The sequence below is a fragment of the Furipterus horrens genome, unplaced genomic scaffold, assembly GCF_987537825.1.
Source record: "Furipterus horrens unplaced genomic scaffold, mFurHor1.1.pri manual_scaffold_8, whole genome shotgun sequence".
NCBI classification, from domain to species: domain Eukaryota; kingdom Metazoa; phylum Chordata; class Mammalia; order Chiroptera; family Furipteridae; genus Furipterus; species Furipterus horrens.
This window is the reverse complement of record NW_028327178.1, coordinates 77,210,640-77,231,407: the sequence shown is the minus strand read 5'-3', so window position 1 is coordinate 77,231,407 and position 20,768 is coordinate 77,210,640. Positions and strand designations below refer to the sequence as shown.

The 20,768-nt window shown below is 37.5% G+C and overlaps 1 protein-coding gene across 7 annotated transcripts in view; it reads left to right on the top strand.

Moving 5' to 3' along the window:
- Positions 1-20,440, top strand: part of NDUFAF5 (NADH:ubiquinone oxidoreductase complex assembly factor 5) — a 35,990-nt gene extending 15,550 nt beyond the window's left edge. For 2 of the 7 annotated variants that reach the window (XM_090286034.1, XM_090286041.1), the window contains exons 6-11: positions 731-770; positions 4,012-4,209; positions 13,413-13,473; positions 19,602-19,685; positions 20,034-20,116; positions 20,329-20,440. In XM_090286034.1, coding sequence (XP_090142160.1) covers positions 731-770; positions 4,012-4,209; positions 13,413-13,473; positions 19,602-19,685; positions 20,034-20,116; positions 20,329-20,418 — 556 coding nt within the window. In that variant the 3' untranslated portion in view covers positions 20,419-20,440. Of the gene's footprint in view, positions 1-730; positions 771-3,367; positions 3,703-4,011; positions 4,210-13,412; positions 13,474-16,704; positions 16,806-17,482; positions 17,579-19,601; positions 19,686-20,033; positions 20,117-20,328 lie in introns of those variants that run through there. The other 5 variants (XM_090286036.1, XM_090286038.1, XM_090286040.1 and 2 more) reach the window with 5 other exon arrangements.
- Positions 20,441-20,768: the final 328 nt, after the last annotated feature.

The following is a 20,768-nucleotide window of genomic DNA, read 5'->3' as shown; positions in this document are numbered from 1 at the left end:
TTTTATCCCTTTTGCTGAGCAATATTCTATTTGTGTGTGTGTGTGTGTGTATCACATCTTTTTTATCCATTCATCCACTGACAGACACTTAGGTTGTTTCCACATCTTGGCTATTGTGGCTAATGCTGCCTGAAGATGGGGGTGCAGATATCTCTTTGAGATAAAACGTTTTTCATTTTCTTTGGATATATCCCCAGAAGTGGATTGCTGGATTATATGGTAGTTTAATTTTTTTTTTTGAGGAACTTCCATACTCTTTTTCCAGTTTACATTCCTACCACAGTATACAAGGGTTCCCTTTACTCCACATCTTTGCCATCATTTGTTGTCTTGTTTTTGTTTTATTTTATCCATGCTAAAAGGTATAAGGTGATAGCTTACAGTGGGTTTGACTTGCATTTCTCTAATCATTAGTGATAATGAACATCTTTTTATATACCTGTTGGCCATTTGTATGTCTTATTCAGAAAAACTTATGCTTTATTTAGTGAAGAATAATTGGACAGATAATCATATCAGCAAAGTGAAATGCTATCACATTCTTTAGTGTGACAGAAGGAAAGTATACACTTAGGAATATATTTTTTAAACTTGTATAAACTCAATCAGTGAATTTTGATATGCATTTTCAAATTAAAGATTAACACCTTTTTGTGGCTTATCATTATACTAGTGATACTTATTAATTGTATGAATTAAGTGAGAGCTAAAATGTATTTTCATCTTTTAGTTTGCACTGGGTGAATGATCTTCCTGGAGCACTTGAACAGGTAAGAAACCTCATGTTGATTCTAATAGCCTGTGTTATTTTATTTATTATTAGAAACTTGTAGATGTTTCTGTTTTCACATGGAAACTTATAGATGTTTTCCATTTTATACTTCTTTGACAATTGGAAGTTGAAGCAAATCAAGTAAGGATTTGTTATGTTCTGTGGGCTGGATATACTTGGTGCTGTTTTACATATTAAGTATATTGGGTGATTTTCTCACTCCCTGGCAATTCAGAAAATCTTAATATGAAGATGTTTAAATTTTTTGTGGCTAGGAACTTATTTGTTTATATTTGTATCTTCATCATGCCTTATACTTACAGAGTTCTAGGTAAATGTTTTTTGGTTGATATTTATCAGCAAACAGATAAGTGGTAGGTACAAAGCACTGTTCATAGGAGGGAAGGAGATCACTCTGATTTGCATCTGCCAAGAAAGCTTCAAGAGGAAGGAATTACTTGAAAAGGGCCTTAGAGCGTAGGTCAGGTTTGGAGTGGGAAGGCATTCTAGAAAGGCAGAATCAGAGCCCCAGGAACATGAAAGGACAAAGAGGAAGCCTGTTTGGAGGATTGGGGATGATGTATATTGGAACCAGATTTAGGAGGACTTGGGTGACAGATTTAAGGAATTTGGAGTTTATTCTTTATGCCATTTAGAGTCACTGGAGAATTTTGAAGAGGAAAGTGACATGATTATAAAGCTGATGGGCAAGATAATAACTAGCATATCTTAAGCACATACTTTCTGCCAATCACTGCTCTTTTATATGTGTTAAATAACTTTGCAAGATGTCGGCATTTTGTTGATTAGAAAACTTATGCCAGAAGTTGACTCAGTTGAAGCAAGATTGTTTCAGTGGTCCAGGCACGAGATAAACTAAACCTAGGTTATGGTGGAGGTGCCACACACACCCTAGACTTGGTTGGAAGTTGCTCTGTCCAGCAGAGGTTTCGTGACTACTGCAGAACAAACTTTTACCCAGGACATTTCGTTATGTCTGGGGGAAGGAAGGTGACTGCCTCTCTAGTGGAGACTAGCAGCCAAACCTTCATCCCTCATGTCTTTTATTGAGGAGGATACATACGAGAGATACAAGGTTAAAATTCATAAATTGTCTATTGTATTCAGGCGTTTGACAGTAACAGATAACATACACTAATTCAGGAATCACACTGACTGATTAGAGTCAAGGTCTATAAAACATTCGGACCTGGTGCAGGGTTCTATATACTCCCTGCTAAAGATAGCTTACACTACATTGCTGATGAGGAAAGCAGAGCAAGTTCTAAAGCACAATGAGCTTAATAAATGCTCTTTGATCTAATTCCCATGGCAACCCTCTGAGTGGCTGACAGTTATGTTCTGCACACAGCCTTATGTTGAGACTTAGAGACAAGTGCGGCCAGGATGCTGGCGGCTCATCATGCTCAGGCCGGGTCTACAATTCCTTAAACCATGAGGAATGGTTGCCCACACTAGGTGGCAATGATAGGAGTTAAAAGGAAGAGAGAGGTTTTGTAGGATTCTGCAAAGGAAGAATTCACAGTGGCTGGTTAGATCTGAAGATCAAAGACAGGGAGGAGTCAAAGCTCATCTTAAAGTTTTGAGTAGGATGCCTGGGAGAATAATTACTAGAAGTAGAGGAAAAAATGATAATGATCAGATAAAGGGAATAGAAAATGATAACTAACAGAAACATGGCAATTATAAAGGGGAGTTGGTGTAAGAATAAAGGTTGTATATGTGCTGGTTGTGTTGGGGAGTGAGTTTGCCGAGAGACAAATATCTGGCACAGGAAGTTGAAAATGAGTTTAGAGTTCTGGGAAGATGTACAAGCTAAAGATAAAGCTTGGGAAATAATCCTTGTGAAATCCATGGGGATTGATATCTCCTCTGAGGTAGAGAGAAGCTGCAGAGAGCTGCTAAATATTAGATACTTGCTATGTTAGAGTTTGGTGACTAGTGATGGAAGCAACATTAAAGGAGCAGAAGGATTGAAATCAAGGATTTTACTGTTGGTTTGCTTATATAATGTTTTATAATTGCTTCATGTTTTACAACAACTATATTTATATTTTATAATGCATGTAATGCTATGTAATATATTTTGTGATAAATATGTAATTGAATATATTTACTATAGATTCATTTTGGGTACTTTGATTTGAAGATCTGCAATGATTTGGATCCTGGTTTACTTCATTCCATGCTTCCCTATAATGTTTCTTGTTGAGAATAGCCAGTCAAAACTAGTTACAGATTATAGGTGTGAGAGTCAGTGAGTAAACAGTTGCAATTCTGGAACTCATTCTAGCCACTAGTTTTGCTTAAGTTACCAGTTTAAAAGTGTTTTTCTTTTCAAGCTAGAAAGTAAGTTAGTTACTTTTCTTAATGAAAACTAATATGTTTCCAGGTCAATGTGAATTATAATGGTTTCTCTGTTAGCATTTTCTGCATCTCAAAGCACCCCAGCTTAGTGGTTTAAAACAACAGTTTACTTAACTTATGATTTTGTGGGTTGAGAATTTAGGCTGGACTTCAGAATTTGTTCTGATTCTGACTTGGCTTATCCATGTGTTCGTGATCTTCTGCTAGATCGTCTTGGAGCTTGCTGGTCAAGGATGGCCTCAGCTGGGATACCTGGCTTACCTCTGCTCCTCATGTCCCTCATACTTCACCAGACTGGCTTGTTCACAAAATGGTGGCCAGACTGGGCTCGAGAGAGCAGGTAGAAGCATGCAAGGCCATTTGAGACTTTGGCTCAACACTGACACAATGTCACTTGCACTGCGTTCCTTTGGCCAAAGCAAGTCACAAGTACAGCCCAGATTCAAGGAGCAGGGAGGTAGACTCCATCTCTCGATGGGAGCTATTACAGAGTGGCATTTCAGAGGGCACAGATACAGAGAAAACTGTCACTTTTTTTGAAATTTACCACATTATACTATTTTTTTTCTTTCAGTATTTTTCTAATAATAGGAGTATCTGTTTTTAAAAATTTTGAAAACATTTTATAGATACTAATACAATCAATACATGTATTGTTTATCTTTACAACAATATTATACTGCAATGCCTTTTTGAGAGTTGCCTTTGGTGTTATTTATTAAATTATCTAATTCTTAATATGACAGAATAAGAATGGTAATCATGAAATATTGATTTAGATATAAAAATGTTTTTTTACCATTTTTATAGGTAACATTTTGAACAGTTATGTTGTCTTGTATTTATTACAGATTCATTATGTTTTAAAACCAGATGGAGTTTTTATTGGTGCAATGTTTGGAGGTGACACACTCTATGAACTTCGGTGTTCGTTACAGTTAGCAGAAACAGAAAGAGAAGGAGGATTTTCTCCACATGTTTCTCCTTTCACTGCTGTCAGTGACCTAGGACATCTGCTTGGGAGAGCTGGCTTTAACACACTGACTGTGGTAACTGTCAAGAGGATTGGGTAACCCATTAATTACGTAGTTCAGAAACAAGTTCTCATTTTAAAGATAAAAAATTGTAGGTATCATTTGTATTATTGAAATATACAATATTATTGTATATTTCTCTTTTTAAATTTAGTTTGTATAAATACATCTTGATTGAAATAAGGTAGGAATGTAAAATTTTTAGTATCAGTTACCTGAATAGTAGTTCAAAAGCAATCTACCTCAGTTAACAAGGAGGCTATTTTCCAAGACATAGCTAGGGAAAGGGGTGGCCAGGAGAGCTTACCTCACTACCTCTACCTCTAGCCCTCAATTGAAATAGTGCCATATGAAGCAGAAATAAGATAATGTGCATCACAAGGGTTAGAGAATGTAGAATGGGGCTGTACTCCATTAGGGCTGGAGAGATATGGAGAGTGGAGCCATAGGCCTTCAGGGTAGAAGAAACAGTGATGGAAGAGGGCCAGGCTGTCTGACAGGTGTAATTTGAGTCCTTACCTTTGCCCCTTTACTAATTAGGGGAATTGGAAGATTTACTTCACTCTTCTGAGCATTCTTTTTTTTTTTTTAATTTTTATTTTTTAATGCAAATATTACCTCGGAGGTGGGGGGTATTAGGGTTAAATAAGATTAACGGTGTGAAGTGGTTGCACCTTAGCAGTTGCTCAATAAACATTAGCTCCTGCCTACCTCTCTCTCCCTCATTCTGCTCTTAGTACTTTCCAGGCTAAGGCTTCCATCAGCAGGTCGTCTGGAGAGATTACCCCCTTCCAATCCCTTTCAATAGTAGAGTAATTCTAAAGGATGCCATTACTGCCTTCAGAGATTAGCTGAGTAGACTTGCTATCATTTTCTAAACCCCTTAGGCCTAGAAACATCTCTAAACTTGATTGGAGGAAATAGGAATTTCTTGATGAAGAAAAGTTTCTCATTGCATAGGTAGAGATAGTAGGTTTAAAATCTAAATAACTGTTTAAGGTGATTTGATGTGAATAAATTTCATAAAATCAGCCAACCAAAAATAGATCGTCCTATCCTTCCTTGTTTTGATAGAAAGGAGGGTCATAAACCAGGACCTCTGGTTTTGGAAAGGGGCTTTCAAGGAAGAAAGAGACAATAGGCTAGGAACTAATTAACAGCCCTCAAAATTTTAGTTTTATCTTTTGTAAACTTGTAAATGGCATGAGTCAATAGAAACTGCATTCTGAGATGTTAGGCAGCTGAAAAAGGGAAAACTGCTTTATGTGAAGGTTCTGCTTTGAAATTAAAACAAACACTCTCAATATAGGGAATGGTACATTGAGGGAATCACTGTACATTTTTAATACATTTTAAATTGTATAAGCAATAACACAAATATATTTGGTTGTAAACATTACACTCTGTAGATAAAGTGAAAGTCTGTCATTCACCTTTAGTCCCCAAAAATCTTAGTACTCTCCTGAAAGCAATAATTCTCAAAGTTTTTGTCTTATGACTCCTCTGTACACTTAAAGTTATTGAGGACCTTAAAGGGCTTTTGTTTATGTGAATTATATCTGTCAGTATTAACTACATTGGAAATTAAAACTGAATTTTAGTAATTATTCATTTAAAACAACAATATACCAATTACATTGTAACATAAATAACATCTTTTTGTGAAAAAGAGCTATATTTTCCAAAAGAAAAAAAATTGAGAGAAAAGAATATCATTGCTTTATATATTTATATTCTTTAACAAATGGTATAATAAAAGCTAGATTCTCAGGTCTGCTCCTGTGTTTATACCTATTGCAATATCACATGTCATGTAACTTCTGAAAAACCCTATTGCATACTCATGAGAGATTTAGAGGTGAAAAAGTCAAATAGCAGAAATTAAGGAGGACAAATATATTTGTATTGATTTGGAAAACAACTAAATATTCTGTTAAGAATGGAAAATAAGTTTCAGAAATATGTGTTTGTCTCTATACTATGGTAGAGCATGATAATAACTACTTCTAGATCTCAAAATGTGGTTTGGGGAGTCCTTGGGTCCCTGCTGCCCTGGAAGTAGCTGTTATCATACTCCACCATACTATATATAGAGACACACAGACATGTATTTCTGATACTTTTTTTTAACTGTTGCTTTAATTTGTTATTTATTTATTTATTTATTTTTTAGCTTTTTAAAATTGTTGTTCTTTTACAGTTTTCCCATTTCCCCTCCATTGCTCTCCCTCTGAAACTTACTTTTCATCCTTAACAGAATATTTTAAGTTGTTTTCCAAATCAATGCAAATATATTTGCCCTCCTTAACTTCTGCACATTATTCTCTAGTATGACTATATCACAGTTTTATTTTGCTATTTCTCTAATGAACAACTTAGGTTTGTTCCAGTTTTTTGTTGTTGGTGGTCTTTTTGCCAAGAGAAACAATTCTGAAATGACTATCCTTTTATTGCATTCATTTATTTATTCAATATTACAACCAGCATTTGTTGACTACCTTCACTGTGCCAGGCATCATTCTAGGTACTTTGTGTATAGCAATGAACAAAACAGAAGCCTCTGCCTGATTTTCTTGAATTTATAGAGGGTCTGTCAGTAGACTTTAGAGGGTGCAATTAACATGACATTGTAAGGAAATACGTTTTTTTGTTGTTCACATGTGAAGAACAGGGCCTGTATTTTTTATTGGATCTTGAGAGAGGACTGTGATTGAAAATAGATCAGAATCCACTGGTTTAAAGCATTGATCTCTAGTATTTATTTTACTTTTAATAAGGAAAAAATTATCTTTACACTTCATCCTTCTAAGAATTGCCTCCCATCCTCTGGCCAGCTTGGTTGGCTCAATTGATTGTGTTGCTGGTTCTGTTCCCAGCCTGGTCCCCAGTTGGGGCATGTGCAAGAGGCGACCAATCTATATTTCTCTCCTGCATCAGTGTTTCTCTCCCTACCTCCCCCACTCTCTAAGTAGATAAATAAAGTCTTTTAGCAAAAAAAAAGGAAAAGAGAGGAAGATCTCCTCCTATATTGCTATGTTACAAGCTAAAATGAAATGAAAAGAATTATGACTAGGAGAGTAAGAAGATGCTGAAAAGTGTAGGAGGGGATTTAGGGAACAGACATAATGTGGAGACATGTAGTGCAAATGTTCATGGGGATATGTTAAAAATTTGTACCATGTCAACGATATTAGGGAACTCAAAAGTTTGTTGCCTATTAGGAAAAAGATGGAACTTCTATCCTGAGTCCTCAAAAGAAAGTTAAATTATGTTAATCCATGCAGTTTTCTATGGTTGGAAAGTGGATTGTGCATTTTAGAAAGATTTCTACTAAAAATGCTAACCTGTTACAGCATTTAAAAGTGTACATTTCTGTTAACTGGAAAAGCTATTAAGTCAGAATAACTTCCATATTCTCCTCCAAAAATGAACCAAATGACTCAAATGTTAATATAATACAAAAATATCGGTGTAGAATCTTCTTTATAAAGTTAGAGAGACACTAATTTAATAATAAATTTACAAATTTGTTCCTTGAGACATACCTGTCTCTAAAGTGCTGTATTAACATTGCATTCTAACTCACCTTCTAAATATTCCAACCAAAAAAGCTTTTACATAATGAATTATACAGGTTTATGTTGCATACAACATTAGACATATTACTTTTATACTGCAATGGTTTATTATTTTTAAATGAAGTCAAATTAAAACCAAGTGGTTATATTTACATTTATAGGACCTCTTAGCGGATTACTTTCAGAGTCAGTTGGCATTCTAAATGAAGTTCATTTCCTTTTAGAATAGAGTTGCCAGACTAATATGTTAGGAGAAAATGCAGATATGGTCCATCTAAATTTGAGTAAGACCTTTGACAAAGCTGTTGTAGTACTCTTTTAATTGAGATGGAGATAGTGCTTTTAATTTTCTTCATTGAAAAATGGTTTTCAAAAGATACTGCTTAATGGCCGGGTATCAGCTTGGAAGAAATTTTGTTTTTAATCTTAGGATCTCTTTTATTTTTTATTTTTTTAACGATTTTATTTATTTATTTGTTTGTTTATTTATTTATTCATAGAGGGATGGAGGGAAAAAGAGAGGGAGAGAAACATTGATGAGTTGCTTCTCATATGCGCCCCATCCTGGGACAGAACCTGCAACCTGACTGGGAATTGAACAGGTGATCTTTTGATTTTCAGGATGACATCCAACCAACTGAGCCACACTGGTCATGGCAGGATCTCTTTTTAGAAATAGTTTTTTAATGTAGAAAAATATATGGATGAAATGGATTACCCAGAGATGGTCTTATTAAAAAATAACACATACAACCTGATCTACGCATATGTTAAAAGAAAAAAAAAAAAGGAAATAAAAAAATGGACAGAGAGAATGAGATATAGAGTAGGTCTAAAGTGAAAAGAAGTTGACTTCCGGCCAAGATGGAGGCTTAGACGGACGCGCTAGGTCTCCCTCTACAACTAGAGAGGAATACAACTACTTCAAAACAAAGGATAACTAGAAATTCCAGAAAATAAAACTACACGGAAGCCCAACATATGAAGTTATAAACCAGCGGCGCCCTTTGGGCAGGTAGGGGGAGCGAAAGGGGGCGGTGCTGTTTGCGGTCGCACCAGGGACAGCGGCGGGGAGAACAATCCCGGCTGCAGTCGAACTCCCGGCAGCTCGCGACCCCAACGCCGGGGAAAGCAGCCACCACATCGCCTTGAACAGTGAGGCCCAGGGGGGCGGGAGGACGGATCCCAGTCTCCTAGTGGAATAACTGTGAATCCATCTTGGACCCCCGCCCCCAAAGAAAGCGCCACAGGGCTGCGAAATAGGTCGCGGACAGGCACCGGTCACTGGATTGTGACGACAAAGCACCACGGCACAGCAAGAAAGGTTGCCGAACGGCGCCGGTCGCTGGGTCATTACGAGTACACAGGCACTGCCCCCTACAGCCGGCCCAAGGAAACAAAACGCATCTGTCAAAATGAGGCAGACAACTATAGAAATCCCGGTGGCACAGCTCACCAGGCAACAGATGGAGAACCTGACAGATGAACAGATAAGAAACCTGTCAGATGCTCAGTTCTGGGCCATTGTTATCAGGTGGCTTACAGAATTCACAAAAGATCTGGAAAAAGATGAGAAAGAAGCGAAAAACACTCATAACAAAAGGAACAAAACCACATACGAGACAGATGGTGAGGAAAAAAAATCCAGAGTTCATTTCAACAAACTGGAATATGGAGAAGGAACAAGCAGTCAACCAATGCAGAGAGAGGAAATGGGAAGCAACAATGAGAGGATCAGAAACCTCTGGGACAGCTATAAAAGGCCCAACATAAGAATCATTGGTTTGCCAGAGAGCGAGGAAGATGAACTAGAACTTGAAAAATTGAGTGAAAATATAATAAAGGAGAACTTCCCAGACTTGGGGAAGGAAATAGACTTACAGGTCCAGGAAGCACAGAGAGTTCCAAAAAACCTGGACCCAGGGAGAACCACTCCAAGACACATTATAATCAAAATGTCAAAAATTAAAGATAAAGAGAGAATCTTAAAAGCAGCAAGAGAGAAGAAAAGAATTATGTACAAAGGGGTCCCAATTAGACTATCAGCTGACTTCTCAAGGGAGACCCTGCAGGCAAGAAGGGACTGGCAAGAAATATTCAAAGTAATGAAAATCAAAAACCTACAACCACGAATACTCTATCCAGCGAAATTGTCATTCAGAATAGAAGGACAGAGAAAGTGTTTCCAGGACAAAATAAAACTGAAAGAGTTCATTAGATCCAAACCACTGTTATATGAGATGTTAAAGGGACTGGTTTAGAAAAAGGAGGATCAAGACAATGAAATCTAAAATGAAAACTGCATCACAAGAAACAACAGAAGCTAGGGAATTGAAACAAAGGCAAAACTAAACAGGCAACGAGAGTGGAAAAAGAACTATAGGTACGGGGAACATATTGGGGGGAGGTCAACAGGGAGGGGGAATGGGGAGAGGGAGGGAGATGATATAGGAATTAAGGATCATGGTAGGAGGGAATGGAATAGACAGAGGTTGAGAAGAACTGTATGCACAACTAATGGACATAATCTAAAAGGGGGGGACAACTGGAGGGAGGGGGGCCACCGGGTGGAGGGGAGCAGAGGGAAGGGAAATTGGCACAAATGTAATATTATAATCAATAAAACACATTAAAAAAAAAAAGATAGATGGTCAGAAGACTAGCTTAGCACAGTGTCTGGCACATAGTAAAAGCTCCTATAGTTTGGGAGATGTATTATAAAAAATGTGTCTAGTCTGTGCCTTGGGTTCCTGCGAGATAACTTCAAAAAACTTTGGAATTTCCTAAATGGTAGGAGTGTCTTTATTACTCATGAGCCCCTTGGATCACACCTGCCTTTATACTAACAAGAAGACCCATATAGGGGATGCTCACCAGAGAGACCAACATGTACTAATAATTACAGGGTTGGGGCTTTGAGCCAGCCCATCCTCCCAGGAGGGAGAGGGAGCTGGAGATTGAATTCAATCTCATGGCTAACGAATCAATCCATCATAACTATGTAATGAAACTCTAATAGAAACTCTAGACACCAAAACTCAGTGGAACTTCCTGGTTGGTGAACAAGTTTATGTGCCAAGAAGTGGAGGTGCCCTGGCATCTCTCAGGAAGAGAAACTGTGTTCAGGATCCTCTCAGACCTTGACCTATGTGTCTCTTTATTTGACAGGTCCTGATTTATATCCTTTGTAATAAAGCTGTAATCATAAGTATAAAAAATAAATAAATAAAGTGAAAAGAAGTTTTCTCCTCCTGATTTCTGATACCCTGTCCCTCTCCGCAAAGACAACATTTGTAAACTGTCTGATACATTCTTTCAGAACAATTTTTCTCATAGACCCATATACATTATATCACTTAAAACCTGGTTATGCAACGATGTATGTACACATACATACATACTTTTTTACTCTTTTTTTTTTTCTATACTGCCCAGTTGGTTTTTTTTTTTTTTTTAATTCAGTAACATATCTTGGACATCTTCCCCTACAAACATATATCTATTGTATACTTTTTAACAGCTGTACAGTATTTCATTAAATAGATGCACTTTAATTTATTTAAGAGTTCTCTATTAATGGACTTTGAGATGGTTTCCAGTTTGTTTTTGGGTTTTTTTTTTTACTCTTTCAAACAGTGCTGCAATGAATTTCTTTCACATAAGTTTGACACCTCTATCAGTCAATTTCTAGCAATGGAATTGCTGGGTCAAAAAAAATTATGCATTTGAAATTTTGACAGGGTCAAATTACTCTCCTAAAGACAGCATCAATTTACATGTCTAATCAACAGTGTATGGTGAATTCTGTCTTATACTTTGTTCTGTATCTCAAAATTAAAAAAAAAATGGTCATTTTGTTTTACATTTCTTTAGGAATTAAAATGTATGTTTTTGACAAGTGTTCTTTTGGGCTTTGTACTTGATTCTGTGCAACATTAAAGTCCAAAATTGGAAGGAATATAGGCAACACAGATAAAGTTACAGAACACACACACACACACAATTTAGGTACTTCAAAAGTAGTACATATAAAATAAGTTTGAAATACATGCAGCATTTTGATTTAAACTTGAAAAAAAAGTAGGTGTACTATATTTAGGGCTAGTTTTCAACACAAACGTCTACATTTTAGTGGTTAACACAAAATTTTATTCTATCACAGCCCCATAGTGGTTGGTTAGCCCATCTCTATCTTACAGTTGTGCGATCTGGCCTTTGAATCTTCTGTGGTCACCAGAGCACAAGAGAGAGACTGAAAAAGGCTCACTAGCACTTTATTACCCTTCTTCCTCCCTTTTTCCTTTGGTCAGAGGAAATGCCCGTTTGGGGCTGGGAAGTTTCAAGGAGCTCCTGGATATTTGGGGAGCATTAGTAGTCTCTGCCACTGTACCAACAGTAATCTCCTGAACCAAGCTTCATAAAGAATAGGGGATCATCGCCCAAAAGTTTATTTGAGAAATAAACCATATGCATCAGCAGTACACCCATATCCTAACTGAGCCAGTGCAGTATTGCTGTATTTCCGAAGCAGAATCTTGGCAGTTAAGCCTGTTTGGCTTGATTCTGGGTGCCACATTTTTTTTTGTTTTTTGTTTTAGTATATTTTATTGATTACGTTGTTAGAATAGTTCAAAATTTTTTCCCTTTGCTCCCCTCCCCCCAGTACCCCCCCTCCCCCCAGCAATCCCCCCCCCCCTTAGTTCATAGGTGCCACATTTTAATAGAGAAGTTGGTATTGACTATATATAGGGAAATGTAGTGAGAACATGTAAGGATCTATTAATTTTGTCTAGAATAACCTCTCCTCCTAAAAAAATTATGGTATTCTTGTGGAGGAAAAATTGCTCCTCTGTTCTAGGTTCTTCTGGCTGTTCTAAGAATTAAATTGACATGAGACAGATTAACAGGAGAAAGCTAGATTTAATTTCCTATGTATGGGAACTCCATAAGAATATGGGGCCCACAGGTAGGCATTTGGGGCTTATATGTGTTCTGAATTAAGGAGAAGGAGTAGGATTCTGGTACTTCAAAGGGGAGGGGGACAGTTTACATAGAGATGACAAAACAGATATTTGGTAAACAAATGTTTGCTGCCCCGTGCAGAGACAGTGGGACACAGAAAGGTCTTTGGTCTTCAAGTCCTGCTAAATTCCCTTACCACACCTAGCCCAAATTCTTTGCAGTCATCTCTAGTGATAGTGTTCTTTCTGGACCAGGTCCTTTATCAAAATTCTTTTAAGCAGTTAAGGTAAAAAGCTCTTCTGAAGCCTTTTGTTTTTTAAAAACAATCAGCTTAAAATAACTTTGGGGTGAGAAAATCCTGCTCCCCTATGGTATCCTGGAAGATTTTTTAGATTTGAAGAAGAGGGCACTGGTTTGCAGAGTAGACTTACTATGTTGTTCCCAGGGAAGGAACTAGAACCAATTGATGGAGTTTTAGAAAGAGTTCTCAAAATGGTGAATATTTATTCTGCAATTTGTAATCATCATAAATCAAGCATAAATCAGATGACATCTATAAAGAATATTGTAAAGAAGTTGCTGCTTACCATGAGAAATTGATCTGGGTAATCTCTATGGCCTTCTTTGAATCTGGATTGTTTTGTGATGAATGTCAAATAAATATTTCTTTTTAAATAGGACACTGATGAAATTCAAGTTAACTATCCTGGAATGTTTGAATTAATGGAAGATTTACAAGGTAAGGCACTTTAAAGCATTTTCAGACTCCATTTGAGAGGCATATTTTGAGAGCCTACATACACTATGGCAAGCACTGCAGCTAAGCACTAGGGATATGTTGTTAAGAAAGCAGGCTGTCTTTATGGAGTTTATAATATAAAATGGATGAGGCAGACATCAGGCACCTGCCACAAAGATAAACATTAAATTAGAATTGCGGTGAGTACTATGAAGTAGATGTACATAGTGCTATGATTGCCTATTAAAGGATGGCAGGACTTTCTTGAATGGTGCATATGACATCGTTGACTTTCTTAAGAACAATTGACAGCTCAGGTCTAGGTACAAGAAAACAGGTAGTTGGGGTTCATGTAGGACTAGGGTTTGTCAAGGGGGGGAATAGGTCCTTGTATGAGAGAGTCAACAAAGTCTTGACTGAAGCAGTGGTAATTCTATAAAAAAATAAAGGTGAGTTAACTAGGTGAAGAGAGGAGGGAATTGAGTCTCAGACCTAGGTGAATAAGAGAGGAAGGTGAGTTCCAGGCATGTGCAAAGGCCCGGTTGTAAGAAAGAGCATGGCGTCCAGCTTGAAGCAGCTAGAGGAGCTCGAGAACTTCGCCCATTGTCCTTTATAAGATTATAAAGGGGTCTTAAGTCTGAGAGGGAGGGATTGTTATTTTTTATTCTTAAAATAATTAATTAATTATTTTTAAAAGAAGAATATATGAAAGGGTGAAGTGGGAGAGCTTGTATGTATGATCCATGGGCATGGACTTGAGGGGGGGGATTGCTGGGGGAGGGGGGATGTTGGGCGGAGGGGAGCAAAGGGGAAAAAATTGGAACCATTGTAACAATATAATCAATAAAATATACTTTAAAAAGAAAGAAAGAAAGAAAGAGCACAGCAAGAATAGAAAGTAGGGCATTTTGGCTAGAATATAGGTAGTAATAAGAAGAGTTGCAGCAGGGTCAGTATGTCTTTATCTTAAAATGCCCTTTGAGGAAGGGGGTTCAGATATCAGATTTATATTTTGAAAATAATGGATTGGCAGATAAACTAGTAGGGAGACATATTGCAGTAAAGCTCTGTGAGAAGTGATAGTAGTTTAAACTAAAGGTGGTGGCAATGGAGGTGGAGAGAAGTGAGTTAATTCTAGAGATACTTAGGTGGTACATTTGACAGTTGTTGCTGATGGATTATATGTGCTCTGATAAAGGAGAATGACGTTTCAAACATAACTGCTGAGTTTTAACTCACATAACCAGATATATGCTGCCCTTCTTCTGTAAACAGTAGAAGACTAAGCATGGGCAGGAACAACCCTTAAATTCATATTTGGATATGTTGGGTTTGAAATGGTTTGAAATATTGAAGAGGAAATGTCAAGCAGGTGCTTGAGTATGTGGGTTAAAAAATTGTGACTCATGCCCTGGCTGGGTGATTCAGTTGGTTGGAGTGTCATCCCATACACCAAAAAGTTGCAGGTTCAATCCCCAATCAGAGCACATATCTAGGTTGCGGGTTGGATCCTTTCTCAGGCCAATGTTTCTCTCTTTCTCTCTCCTGACACCTCCCTTCCTTCCTCTTTAAAAATCAGTAAAACAGCTCTGACCAGTGTGGCTCAGTTGGTTGGGCGTCATACCACAAAGCCAAAGGTCACTGGTTCGATTCCCTGTCAGGGCACATGCCTGAGTTGCAGGTTTGGTCCCTGGTAGGAGCGTGTGTGAGGCAGCCAATTGATGTTTCTCTTCCACATTGATGTTTCTCTCCCTCTCTTTCTCTGTTCCTTCTCCTCTCTCTAAAATAAATGAATAAAATCTCTTCAAAAAAATCAATAAAATATATCCTCAGGGGAGGCCAGAACAAGATTGTGACTCATTTGTGAACAGGTGGCATTTGAAACAGTTGCCTAGGATGAGAGCATGAGTGAGAAGAACAAGTGGCCTGATACTGAGCCTTTAGGAACCTAACATGTAGTGATTGCATAAAAGGATGAGCCTACAAAGAGACTGAGGAAGAACAGCTAGCAAGGTGGTAAGGAGAAACAACATGAAAAGTATAGTATTGTCTAAACCAGGAGAAATTCAAAACAAAGGGAACCTAAAATGTTTAAAACAAAAGGAGTTCTGAGAAACATCAAATGCTTTTGAGAAGCGAGGTACAGACTGAAAAGGAAGTACATTAGATTTAGGAACAAGAAGGTTATGGTGAGAGCTTTCTGTTGTAGTGATGGGAGTAGAAGTAATGTAGGTTGAGGACTAAGTAGAAGGTGAGGACAGCAAATATCTATTTTCTCAAGAAGTTTGTAAATAAGAAGGAGATGGAAAGGTTACAGATGTCAGAGAGGAAAAGAGGAATAAGGCATGGGGTGAGGCTTTTCATTGTGTTTTGTCTTAAGATGTGAGTTTGTTTAAGTGCTGATCAGAGGAGTCTTAAGTTCTTCCATAGACGTGACTCTAGAAGAGAGAGAAAGGACAATTGCTGTGTCAGGTATCTGAGAAGGTGGAAGGGGATGAGATGCATAGGTTGGGGGAGGATCAATTGGATGGAGATGGGGGGACAGACACAAAAGGAAAGGAAGCTGGTGAGTTCCAATGCACATAGGCATTTATGTTTGATAGCAGCAAGTTCCCATCTAATGGATCTGTTCTATCTGTCAAACAGAAAATAGTGTTGTAAACTGAGAATGAAAGGGTCAGAGGTTTGAGAATTAAGTGGAGATCATTTGAAATAGTCATTGTGGAGAACAGGAAGTTGAATTGATCAGGGACAGTTAACGAATTTGAAGGGGACGTTTGTAGTTGCTCATTCATCTCTGGCTTTCTCCAACAACACCAGGCACAAAACAGAAAAGTTAGTTTTGGTTGAAACCTTGCTAGTTGAGAGTGACAAAAAGACAAAGGCAAAGATAATTCCAAGAGGGGGTTTGCATGAAAAAGGTGAAGGGATTAAGTATAAATTGATAACTACAGAACAGTCATGTGATGTAAAGTATAGTTTAGAGAATATAGTGAATAATGTAATGACTATGTACGATGCCAGGTGGGTACTAGAATTATCAGGGGGACCATTTCCTAAACTATATAAATGTAATCACTGTGCTGTACACCTGAAACTGAATAAAGTTATATTGACTGTCTACTGTAATTGAATTTTTTTTTTAAAATTCCAAGAATGTAATTGAAATAGTAGGCAAAAGAATCAAAGCTGGAAGGAACAGTAACTAGGTCACTATTTTTTACAATACAGGGAGAAATGGAAAAGCCCCTAGATCTTCTTAGGGAGTCAGGGATGCTTTTGCAGAAGAGGCAGCACCGAAGCTAAAATGAGCTTGCCAGGAGAATGAAGAGGTGGGTGCAGGTTTGGGGTGGGGCGGGCATTGCATTTCAGGCCAGGCAAACGGCCCCTGAAGAGTTACAGAAATGCAAGAGGATACACACTTCCCTAGTAAGGAACTGCATAGTGATTCAGTATTGCTTGAACATGTGAAATGGGGAGATGATGGAAAATGATGCAGGATAATCTGTTAGATGCTTCTAGACTTTATCAGGTGAGCATGGTAGTGTCTTGGAAAAATTTTGCATAGAGAGACAATCAAATTAGTGTGTTAGAGGGCTCACTTTCCAGAGTATGTATGAGCATATTTTATGAGGAAGGTAAGACCAGAGCTAGCATAGTTAACCTCTCTTGTTCTGCGTGAGGAAATAGAGGCACAGAGAAGTAACTTGCTCATGGTGATGTATTTAATAAGTGGTAGAGCCAGGATCTAAACTCAGTGTAGCAGCCTGTCCCAGATCCTGAAATCCTTACCATTCCCCCTCATGAAAGGTCAAGGCCGCTAAGATATGAAGAAAACTGGTCAGGGGATGAGGAGAGGAGCAGCTTGGGAGACTTCCAGTGTGCAGCTTGGCAGGCTGGAAGATAGTGCTACCTTCAGATTGGATTTTGGTATTTTACATTGCATTATACTTTCTTCTTGATGGTTGTGGTATTTCTCATTTAAGCTGCCATTATTATTAATTCACAGAAAAAAGCCAAGAATGCTGACCTAATTTTACACAACAAGTTGTATATCAGCAATGAGTGCACGAAAAGTTTTGGAGGCTTTCACAGTAGTTTTAAGGTAAGTTCAGTTGTTGTTTTACTTCTTTCAGACAATACTCAGTATTGTTCTTAGTAAACCAGAATAAATTACATTTTTTTAATAAACAGTTGAACTTCACCTTAAAAACACTGTGAGAATCTTAAATAGTTACCTCCTTCCAGATTTTTCTATCATGTCAAAGCCCAGAGGTAGTCAGAAGTCCCCAGTTTTGTTTCCGTCGTCTTCAGTAAAGGTCCATCAGAATGCATTATGAAGTGTCATTTTGAAGATCACAAAACTGAATTTAATAGAGGTTAAATTACTTTGCTCCAGGTTATGAAATGATCAGAACTGGGATTAGGATCCCAAATTGTAGAATCTTTTCAAGGAGAAGAGAAGTCCAGGATGGCTGTGCACTTCCCTGTGAGGGGAGGGGCTACCCTAGCAGTAGATGCACTCACTACACTGTATATTAGTGCTCTTGAATTTCTGTATCAGAAGGAGTATCATGCTTAGGTTAGACCTAGGTCAGACCTTCAGGCAAAGCATTATGCCTAGTAATCTTAAATTACTATATCCTAATAACAATTATTTAGAAGGCATTTCATAGAAATGCATTAAGTATTTACATTAAAAAGTTAAGCCTGTTTTCCACTGGTGCTGCCTGTTAACTAATGTGTGTGAGTCAGTCATGGCAGCAGGAGGTTAAGTAGAAGTGGAAGCGCCATAGCATCAGCAGCAATAGACTCTTACAGTGGGAGTCCCAGTTTACCTCTGGTCTCCTGATATACAGTAGTTGATACTCACTATGTAGGGGAATGTTTTAAAATTAGATTATGTAGTGGGTCTAAAAAGCTAGCATTAGAAGCCTTAGAGACCATCTAGCCTGGCTACCTTAAAGACCCAGAGCAATTGATCTAAGATCATCTAGCTGCATCATGACAGCAAGAATAAGATCTACCTTTTTCTTCATGATGCTTAATATCCTGGTGTGTCTGTTGTCCTTCATGAATTGGACTGTTATACTCCAGGATGAGGGACATTGCTTTTAGTATCAGAGATTTATTATTTTAGGGAATAATAGGAACTTTTAGGATTGGAGAGAAGAACAAGGATTATTTATTACAGCTAATTTGTTGATTGTTTTCAATAAGACCATCAAAAACTTGGGAGACCATTATTTTTAAACTACTAACAAACATTGATATTGAGAAGCTTATTGGTTTTTCTTTTGTGAAAGTAGAAAAACAAAATCAAGAAACTGGTTTTTGGTCTTGTACTATATAGAGAATAAATATAAAGGATTTTTGCTTTTGAATTTTTAAAAAAATGTTGAGGACTAGTTTAAAATCTAGCCTTTCAAAATAATTTTAAGTATATGCATAAAGAAAAATCAAATATACATTAATTTTTAATGAACATTAGAAAAATATTAACCCTAGCTTTTAGCTATCAACTTAAAAGAAAGCTAAAAATAAATTTTAAAACATTAAGGAAAGTGCCCTTGAAAAGAATGTACCTAATTTTTTCCTAATCTGGGATTAGTGAAGAATTATAAAATTTGAAATCCCATTAGCTTTGGAATAATCGAATGAGTCTCAAAGCCCTTTTCCAAGTTTCATGATCACACTACATTTATAGCCTAGAAGAGTAAGGCTTTGTAGCGCTGTCCCAGCCTCTGAAGAGCAGCTAAAAGGGGCATAAAACATTGCATCCGTGGAATGGCCCTTGTCGTCTCCCGATGACTCACCTGGAGGGCCACTCACCTCCATTTTTGTCCAACTGGCTTACTGTAGACCATTGCTGGCAAGTAAAATGTGCTTATGGGGCTAGCCTCCTGAGATTTGACTTTTCCACTTGTCTTAATATCCAGAAGTTTCCGGTAGTTTTGCCTTAGAGTCACTAAGAAGCCTCACTGCATTCTGAGAGCAAATATTTCGGTTGGTCTGTATGACTTTTAGAAAAGGGTATATACTGTTGGATAAGATGGTGTCTGCAGTATTGATGGAGTTGCCCAGGGTATTTGCTGTATGATCTCAAACTGCCTGTAGTGTATTTTTAGGTATGGGTGAGAGCAATTGCGCGTGGAATAGAAAAGCTCTCCTGCACCGGGACACTATGCTGGCGGCTGCAGCCGTGTACAGAGGTAAGGGGGTCGACCAGTCCGCTACGCAGACTCCCTGGGGAACCTGTGGCTTGTCATGTTTATCCCTTACAATTGCCAGTGCTTTTTCCTCTCCTCTTAAGGCACAATCAGACTTCTTGTTGTTCCTTTAAAACACAGATCCTGTAACTCCATATCCCTTTTTCAGACAGTCCTTACTATTTCCATGCTGTCACCTTCTTAAGTATTCAGGAGTTTTCAGGTGAAGCATTTCTAGAATCCTGCGAATATTCTAATATCCATTTCTCTTTGGAGGACATGACTTTTATCAAGCAGATTATTTTTTCTACTGGCGTTTTTTCAGACTTTAACCATTATTTGTTTTTATAGAAATGTACAGAAATGAGGATGGTTCAGTACCTGCCACATATCAGATCTATTACATGATAGGATGGAAATACCATGATTCACAGGTAACAGTATGACAAATCACTTTTCTTAGTGTGTTTATGTTTCCATTTGCTTTTTATTGTTTCTTTACTTAGGGAAGAGGATGTTTTTTAATATAAGACAACATTAAAGGGTTTAATTAGGACTACATATTTATCTATTTCTAATGTCATTTTTTTAATATATTTTTTCAAGTATATTTATTTCTAATGTCTTTCATCTTTATTATTTTCAGGCAAGACCAGCTGAAAGAGGTTCTGCAACTGTGTCATTTGGAGAGCTAGGAAAAATAAACAATCTTATGCCACAGGGGAAAAAATCATAATAAATATTTTATTCAACATTAATGTGGTCCAGAATTTTTGTCAGAGATGGGTAACTTTCAGATCTAAAATTATTACATGTTGAAGCAAGAAGCAATATATTAGCTATTTACTAACAGATGCTTCAAACAATTAGAATAACCTAAAACTGCACTATGTTTAGTAACCATTTCTGTTTCCCTTGGTTTCTGTTCTCATGTAGATACTATTATCCAGTGATTAGATTGCCTTATTTGTAGATTCAGCGCAAAAGAAAGAAGATTTTTCTCTGAAAACCCCACAAACATGTTCACATATACAAATCACTAACATGTTGGAAAAACGTTACACATGCTGACATTTTGTACCTTTT